This window comes from Oncorhynchus gorbuscha, unplaced genomic scaffold, assembly GCF_021184085.1.
Source record: "Oncorhynchus gorbuscha isolate QuinsamMale2020 ecotype Even-year unplaced genomic scaffold, OgorEven_v1.0 Un_scaffold_396, whole genome shotgun sequence".
Taxonomy (NCBI): Eukaryota; Metazoa; Chordata; class Actinopteri; order Salmoniformes; family Salmonidae; genus Oncorhynchus; species Oncorhynchus gorbuscha.
This window is the reverse complement of record NW_025745243.1, coordinates 370,688-380,786: the sequence shown is the minus strand read 5'-3', so window position 1 is coordinate 380,786 and position 10,099 is coordinate 370,688. Positions and strand designations below refer to the sequence as shown.

Sequence of the window (10,099 nt, the reverse complement as noted above, 5' to 3'; positions counted from 1 at the left end):
TACCGTTGACTACGGTGCCGGGGTAGAGACAGTGGTACTGTGCGTTACCGTTGACTACGGTGCCGGGGTAGAGACAGTGGTACTGTGCGTTACCGTTGACTACGGTGCCGGGGTAGAGACAGCGGTACTGTGCGTTACCGTTGACTACGGTGCCGGTGTAGAGACAGCGGTACTGTGCGTTACCGTTGACTACGGTGCCGGGGTAGAGACAGTGGTACTGTGCGTTACCGTTGACTACGGTGCCGGGGTAGAGACAGTGGTACTGTGCGTTACCGTTGACTACGGAGCCGGGGTAGAGACAGTGGTACTGTGCGTTACCGTTGACTACGGTGCCGGGGTAGAGACTGGTACTGTGCGTTACCGTTGACTACGGTGCTGGGGTAGAGACAGTGGTACTGTGCGTTACCGTTGACTACGGTGCTGGGGTAGAGACAGTGGTACTGTGTGTTACCGTTGACTACGGTGCCAGGGTAGAGGCAGTGGTACTGTGCGTTATCGTTGACTACGGTGCCGGGGTAGAGACAGTGGTACTGTGCGTTACCGTTGACTACGGTGCCGGGGTAGAGACAGTGGTACTGCTGGCTCCAGTATGCAGCAACACGACAGCCTTCAGGAAGATACCAGACTGATGGAGGCATCACATCCACAATCTGGAATAACACACAGAATAACACACATTAACACACAGAATAACACACATTAACACACAGAATAACACACAGAATAACACACAGAATAACACACAGAATAACACACATTAACACACAGAATAACACACAGAATAACACACACATTAACACACAGAATAACACACATTAACACACAGAATAACACACAGAATAACACACAGAATAACACACAGAATAACACACATAATAACACACATTAACACACAGAATAACACACATTAACACACAGAATAACACACAGAATAACACACAGAATAACACACAGAATAACACACAGAATAACACACAGAATAACACACAGAATAACACACAGAATAACACACAGAATAACACACAGAATAACACACAGAATAACACACAGAATAACACACAGAATAACACACAGAATAACACACAGAATAACACACAGATTAACACACAGAATAACACACAGAATAACACACAGAATAACACACATTAACACACAGAATAACACATTATAACACACAGAATAACACACAGAATAACACACAGAATAACACACAGAATAACACACAGAATAACACACAGATTAACACACATTAACACACAGAATAACACACATTAACACACAGATTAACACACAGAATAACACACATTAACACACAGAATAACACACAGAATAACACACAGAATAACACACAGAATAACACACAGAATAACACACATTAACACACAATAACACACAGATTAACACACATTAACACACAGAATAACACACATTAACACACAGAATAACACACATTAACACACAGAATAACACACAGAATAACACACATTAACACACAGAATAACACACAGAATAACAGAATAACACACAGAATAACACACAGAATAACACACAATAACACACAGATTAACACACATTAACACACAGAATAACACACATTAACACACAGAATAACACACATTAATACACAGAATAACACACAGAATAACACACAGAATAACACACAGAATAACACACAGAATAACACACAGAATAACACACAGAATAACACACACACTGACGAGGGCATCACATCCACGGCCTGTAACAAAAACCCAAAGAACACAGACGAAATGAGATGTACTCACAGCCTCCTGCAGGAGTTGTTCTAGACAGTAGATATGAGGTCTGTTCCCTCTCTCCCCCTCCACCACCACGCTGTAACTACAGAACAGAGGTCAGGGGTCAGGAGTTAGGGGTCAGGAGTTGTTCTAGACAGTAGATATGAGGTCTGTTCCCTCTCTCCCCCTCCACCACCACGCTGTAACTACAGAACAGAGGTCAGGGGTCAGGAGTTAGGGGTCAGGAGTTGTTCTAGACAGTAGATATGAGGTCTGTTCCCTCTCTCCCCCTCCACCACCACGCTGTAACTACAGAACAGAGGTCAGGGGTCAGGAGTTAGGGGTCCTGGAGTTGTTCTAGACAGTAGATATGAGGTCTGTTCCCATCTCTCCACCACCACACTGTAACTTCCAGAGGTTTAGGGGATCAGGGTTAGTCCTGCCAGGAGCTTACTCTTCCTGGGGTTTATTATGGATCCCCATTAGTTCCTGCCAAGGCAGCTACTCTTCCTGGGGTTTATTATGGATCCCCATTAGTTCCTGCCAAGGCAGCAGCTACTCTTCCTGGGGTTTATTATGGATCCCCATTAGTTCCTGCCAAGGCAGCAGCTACTCTTCCTGGGGTTTATTATGGATCCCCATTAGTTCCTTTCCAAGGCAGCAGCTACTCTTCCTGGGGTTTATTATGGGCTGCAATCTGAGGTGCATAACTCAGCAATTTATCCTCTGCAACAGAGGTAACTCTGGGTCCCTTTCCTGTGGCGGTCCTCAAGGCAGCAGCTACTCTTCCTGGGGTTTTTGCGATTTATTATGGATCCCCATTAGTTCCTGTCAAGGCAGCAGCTACTCTTCCTGGGGTCCAGCAACATTAAGACAGTTATATAGAGTTTAAAACATTTCACAACACATTAAGGGTCTGTTGAACTCTGTGAAGCATTTATTTGGGCTGCAATCTGAGGTGCAGGTAACTCTAAAATTTATCCTCTGCAACAGAGGTAACTCTGGGTCTTCCTTTCCTGTGGCTGGTCCTCATGAGAGCCAGTTTCATCATAGCAGTCTGGATGGTTTTTACGAAAGAATAAGAAACTTTAAAATGTTTTTACATTTTCCAATTGACTGACCTTACTGTCTTAAAGTAATGATGGACTGTCAGTTTCACTTGTTTCCTATTTGAGCTGTTCTTGCCATAATATGGACTTGGTCTTTAACCAAATAGGGATATCTTCTGTCCACCACCACCACCCCTACCTTGTCACAACACAACTAATTGACTCAAATGCATTAAGGAAAGAAATTCCACAAATTAACTATAAAGAAGGCACACCTGTTAATTGAAATTCATTCCAGGTGACTACGTAATGAAGCTGGTTGAGAGAATGCCAAGAGTGTTTAAAGCAGTCATCAGATACTGACTGGTCACAATTTCACACATAGCAGCTTCCCACCAGAATGGGCTTTAGGTGAGGCAGATGAACCTGAAATATATTAACTTCAACAGTATTTAACATACTATCCAGATAGTGACTGGTGGTCTATAGCAGCTTCCCACCAGAATGGGCTTTAGGTGAGGCAGATGAACCTGTAGCCATATTAACTTCAACAGTATTTAACATTATCCAGATACTGACTGGTCTATAGCAGCTTCCCACCAGAAGGGGCTTTAGGTGAGGCAGATGAACCTGTAGCTATATTACTTCAACAGTATTTAACATTATCCAGATACTGACTGTTATCACTTGGTGGTCTATAGCAGCTTCCCACCAGAATGGGCTTTAGGGGAGGCAGATGGACCTGTAGCCATATTAACTTCAACAGTATTTAACATGAGATCCTCTCTATTCTTTACAGGAATGTAGTTCTGAATATAAACAGCAACACCTCCATCATAGTCATTCCTGTCTTTTTTCTGTAGATGTTATAGCCGTGTATTGCTACGACTGTATCATCAAAGGTATTATCTAAGTGAGTTTCAGAGATAGTCAGAATATGAATGTTATCTGTTTACTAGCAAGTTATTGACTCCATGAACCTTAAGCGACATATGTTAACGTGGGCTATTTAAAAAAAAACTTTTCTGTGATGCTTGATTAATGATTTTCATTGCTTTACTGGGAAGCTCAGCAGAAGTAGACATGCTCATGTTATTTATGTTAGTGCAGGGTGAGCTAGTGGACTTCCTACTAGGACACACCTACGTATCAGTATCACTGTGGCACAAAGGCACATGGATTACTGTCTACAATAGCAGTAGGAGGATCAACAGAGGCATTCAGGGCAGTTTTATCGGGACATAAATTAGGTAACTTACCTGGTGTCTACCCTGTGTGGTGCATAGTGTGTGTACTCACATGTCCGGGGAGTGTACCGTGTTGACGTGTCCAGCATACAGCAGCTGATCATCCATGGGGATCAGAACCCTCAGACCATCCTGAAGAGAGTCTTTATCCAACACACACTGGACCGGAGCTGGATCAATATAGCAATAAACCAATCAATATACACCAAACAATATACACCACTCAATATACACCAATCAATATATTAATCAATATACACCAATCAATATATTAATCAATATACACCAATCAATATACACCAATCAATATATTAATCAATATACACCAATCAATATAAACCAATCAATATACACCAATCAATATACCAATCAATATATGAATCAATATACACCACTCAATATACACCAATCAATATATTAATCAATATACACCAATCAATATATTAATCAATATACACCAATCAATATACAATCAATATATTAATCAATATACAATCAATATACCAATCAATATATGAATCAATATACACCAATCAATATATCAATCAATATACAAATCAATATACACCAATCAATATACACCAATCAATATATTAATCAATATACAATCCAATATACAATATATATTAATCAATATACACCAATCAATATATTAATCAATATACACCAATCAATATATTAATCAATCAATATATTAATCAATATACACCAATCAATATATTAATCAATATACACCAATCAATATATTAATCAATATACACCAATCAATATATTAATCAATATACACCAATCAATATATTAATCAATATACACCAATCAATATATTAATCAATATATACCAATAAATATACACCAATCAATATATCAACGCATCAATATACACCAATCAATATATTAATCAATATACACCAATCAATATATTAATCAATATATACCAATAAATATACACCAATCAATATATCAACGCATCAATATATACACTAACACAGTGCATTTATTACATTACAGCCTGATTCTAAAATGTATTTAAAAAAATGTTTTACCTCATCAATCTACACACTATACCCCATTATGACATCACAATACCCCATAATGACATCACAATACCCCATAATGACATCACAATACCCCATAATGACATCACAATACCCCATAATGACATCACAACATCTTGGCCATGTTCTGTTATAATCTCCACCTGCTCCAGTTTCAACTGTTCTGCTCTCTGGTCATTTATGGCACAGCCAGAAGAGGACTGGCCACCCCACATATGCTCTCTCTAATTCTCTCTTTCTTTCTCTCTCTCGGAGAACCTGAGCCCTAGGACCGTGCCCCAGGACTACCTGACATGATGACTCCTTGCTGTCCCCAGTCCACCTGACCGTGCTGCTGCTCCAGTTTCAACTGTTCTGCCTTATTATTATACAACCATGCTGGTCATTTATGAACATTTGAACATCTTGGCCACGTTCTGTTATAATCTCCACCCGACAGCCAGAAGAGGACTGGCCACCCCACATATGCTCTCTCTAATTCTCTTTTCTTTCTCTCTCTCGGAGAACCTGAGCCCTAGGACCGTGCCCCAGGACTACCTGACATGATGACTCCTTGCTGTCCCCAGTCCACCTGACCGTGCTGCTGCTCCAGTTTCAACTGTTCTGCCTTATTATTATTTGACCATGCTGGTCATTTATGAACATTTGAACATCTTGGCCACGTTCTGTTATAATCTCCACCCGGCACAGCCAGAAGAGGACTGGCCACCCCACATAGCCTGGTTCCTCTCTAGGTTTCTTCCTAGGTTTTGGCCTTTCTAGGGAGTTTTTCCTAGCCACCGTGCTTCTACACCTGCATTGCTTGCTGTTTGGGGTTTTATATCAGCTGATGTACGAAGGGCTATATAAATTTGATTTGAATAACCCATAATGACATCACAATACCCCATAATGACATCACAATACCCCATAATGACATCACAATTCCCCATAATGACCAAGCAAAAACCAGTTTTTATAAATAATATAACATTTACATAAGCATTCAGACCCTTTACTCAGTACTTTGTTGAAGCACCTTTGGCAGCGATTACAGCCTCTAGTCTTCTTGGGTATGAAGCTACAAGCTTGGCACACCTGTATTTGGAGAGTTTCTCCCATTCTTCTCTGCAGATCCTCTCAAGCTCTGTCAGGATGGATGGGGAGCGTCGCTGCACAGCTATTTTCAGGTCTCTTCTTCGATCGGGTTCAAGTCCGGGCTCTGGCTGGGCCACTCAAGGACATTCAAACACTTGTCCCGAAGCCACTCCTGCGCTGTCTTGGCTGTGTGCTTAGAGTCATTGTCCTGTTAGAAGGTGAATCTTCGCCGCAGTCTGAGGTCCTGAGCGCTCTGGAGCACATTTTCATCAAGGATCTCTCTGTACTTTGCTCCATTAATCTTTCCCTCGATCCTGACTAGTCTCCCAGTCCCTGCTGCTGAAAAACATTCCCACAGCATGATGCTGCCACCACCATGCTTCACTGTAGGGATGGAGCCAGGTTTTCTCCAGACGTGATGATGCCACCACCATGCTTCACTGTAGGGATGGTGCCAGGTTTCCTCCTGACATGATGCTGCCACCACCATGCTTCACTGTAGGGATGGAGCCAGGTTTCCTCCAGACGTGATGCTGCCACCACCATGCTTCACTGTAGGGATGGAGCCAGGTTTCCTCCAGACGTGATGCTTGGCGTTGAGGCCAAAGAGTCCTTTAGGATCCTTTTGGCAAACTCCAAGTGGGCTGTCATGTGCCTTTTACTGAGGAGTGGCTTCCGTCTGGCCTTTCTACCATAAAGGCCTGATTGGTGGAGTGCTGCAGAGATGGTTGTCCTTCTGGAAGGTTCTCCCATCTCCACAGAGGAACTCTGGAGCTCTGTCAGAGTGACCATTGGGTTCTTGGTCTCCTCCCTGACCAAGGCCCTTCTCCCCTAGACATGTGTGTGCCTTTTCAAATCATGTCCAATTAATTGAATTTACCACAGGTGGACTCAAGGAAACATCTCAAGGAAACATCTCAAGGAAACATCTCAAGGAAACATCTCAAGGATGATCAATGGAAACAGGAAAAACCTGAGCTCAATTGAGTCTCATAGCAAAGGGTCTGAATAATTATGGAAACTAGGTAACTTTAAAAAAAAACAAATTTTTAAAAACAACAACAATTTATACACACCAATCGCATCTACATAACCAGTCAACTAACCAGACGACAGGGTCCTCTCAGCCAGAATGATATCTACATAACCAGTCAACTAACCAGACAGGGTCCTCATAACCAGTCAACTAACAGCCAGACTGATATCTACATAACCAGTCAACTAACCAGACAGGGTCCTCTCAGCCAGACTGATATATACACACCAACCAGTATCTACATAACCAGTCAACTAACCAGACAGGGTCCTCTCAGCCAGACTGATATCTACATAACCAGTCAACTAACCAGACAGGGTCCTCTCAGCCAGACTGATATCTACATAACCAGTCAACTAACCAGACAGGGTCCTCTCAGCCAGACTGATATCTACACACCAACGTATCTACATAACCAGTCAACTAACCAGACGACAGGGTCCTCTCAGCCAGACTGATATCTACATAACCAGTCAACTAACCAGACGACAGGGTCCTCTCAGCCAGACTGATATATACACACCAACGTATCTACATAACCAGTCAACTAACCAGACAGGGTCCTCTCAGCCAGACTGATATCTACATAACCAGTCAACTAACCAGACAGGGTCCTCTCAGCCAGACTGATATCTACATAACCAGTCAACTAACCAGACAGGGTCCTCTCAGCCAGACTGATATCTACATAACCAGTCAACTAACCAGACAGGGTCCTCTCAGCCAGACTGATAACCAGACTACATAACCAGTCAACTAACCAGACAGGGTCCTCTCAGCCAGACTGATATCTACATAACCAGTCAACTAACCAGACGACAGGGTCCTCTCAGCCAGACTGATATCTACATAACCAGTCAACTAACCAGACGACAGGGTCCTCTCAGCCAGACTGCTATCTACATAACCAGTCAACTAACCAGACAGGGTCCTCTCAGCCAGACTGATATCTACATAACCAGTCAACTAACCAGACAGGGTCCTCTCAGCCAGACTGATATCTACATAACCAGTCAACTAACCAGACAGGGTCCTCTCAGCCAGACTGATATCTACATAACCAGTCAACTAACCAGACAGGGTCCTCTCAGCCAGACTGATATCTACATAACCAGTCAACTAACCAGACGACAGGGTCCTCTCAGCCAGACTGATATATACACACCAACGTATCTACATAACCAGTCAACTAACCAGACAGGGTCCTCTCAGCCAGACTGATATCTACATAACCAGTCAACTAACCAGACGACAGGGTCCTCTCAGCCAGACTGATATATACACACCAACGTATCTACATAACCAGTCAACTAACCAGACAGGGTCCTCTCAGCCAGACTGATATCTACATAACCAGTCAACTAACCAGACGACAGGGTCCTCTCAGCCAGACTGATATATACACACCAACGTATCTACATAACCAGTCAACTAACCAGACGACAGGGTCCTCTCAGCCAGACTGATATATACACACCAACGTATCTACATAACCAGTCAACTAACCAGACAGGGTCCTCTCAGCCAGACTGATATCTACATAACCAGTCAACTAACCAGACAGGGTCCTCAGCCAGCCAGACTGATATATACACACCAACTGATATCTACATAACCAGTCAACTAACCAGACAGGGTCCTCTCAGCCAGACTGATATCTACATAACCAGTCAACTAACCAGACAGGGTCCTCTCAGCCAGACTGATATATACACACCAACGTATCTACATAACCAGTCAACTAACCAGACAGGGTCCTCTCAGCCAGACTGATATCTACATAACCAGTCAACTAACCAGACGACAGGGTCCTCTCAGCCAGACTGATATATACATAACCAGTCAACTAACCAGACAGGGTCCTCTCAGCCAGACTGATATCTACATAACCAGTCAACTAACCAGACAGGGTCCTCTCAGCCAGACTGATATATACATAACCAGTCAACTAACCAGACAGGGTCCTCTCAGCCAGACTGATATATACATAACCAGTCAACTAACCAGACAGGGTCCTCTCAGCCAGACTGATATCTACATAACCAGTCAACTAACCAGAAGACAGGGTCCTCTCAGCCAGACTGATATATACATAACCAGTCAACTAACCAGACAGGGTCCTCTCAGCCAGACTGATATCTACATAACCAGTCAACTAACCAGACAGGGTCCTCTCAGCCAGACTGATATCTACATAACCAGTCAACTAACCAGACGACAGGGTCCTCTCAGCCAGACTGATATATACATAACCAGTCAACTAACCAGACAGGGTCCTCTCAGCCAGACTGATATCTACATAACCAGTCAACTAACCAGACGACAGGGTCCTCTCAGCCAGACTGATATATACATAACCAGTCAACTAACCAGACAGGGTCCTCTCAGCCAGACTGCTGTGTGACGGAGGAGGACCATCGTCTTCAGAGAAGCTGCTGTCCTGACTGGGTTCGAAGTCTTCATCAGCCTCCATACTCTTCATCAGCCTACTGACCGCTCCACGAGCCTGTTGAAACACACACACACACACACACACACACACACACACACACACACACACACACACACACACACACACACACACACACACACACACACACACACACACACACACACACACACACACACACAGACAGACAGAGTTGTCATATCTGAGAGGCAGTTGTATGTGACACACGTGAAGGATCATGTTAAGAGGATGGACGTAGCAGTGCACAGACCTCTCGGGGTTTAGCCTTGGCTTTTGATTGGCTCTTGCGTGCAGGGCTGAGGGTTGGGGCTACCGGGCTCTCTGTGATTGGACTAGACAGAGAGGGCGGGGTCAGGGGAGAGTCCTTCAGCCTCTTCTTCTGTTTAACACACACACAGAAACAAGCAA

General features: G+C 43.4%; 1 protein-coding gene across 1 annotated transcript in view; it reads right to left on the bottom strand.

Moving 5' to 3' along the window:
- The window catches only part of LOC124018136 (trinucleotide repeat-containing gene 18 protein-like), a 329,221-nt gene that overhangs the window by 21,345 nt on the left and 297,777 nt on the right, over positions 1–10,099 (bottom strand). Inside the window, exons 5-9 of the mRNA XM_046333410.1 lie at positions 9,942–10,070; positions 9,592–9,727; positions 4,106–4,223; positions 1,785–1,860; positions 542–650 (exon numbers count right to left, since the gene is read on the bottom strand). Of these exons, the coding sequence (XP_046189366.1) occupies positions 542–650; positions 1,785–1,860; positions 4,106–4,223; positions 9,592–9,727; positions 9,942–10,070 (568 nt within the window). The remainder of the gene's footprint in view (positions 1–541; positions 651–1,784; positions 1,861–4,105; positions 4,224–9,591; positions 9,728–9,941; positions 10,071–10,099) is intronic.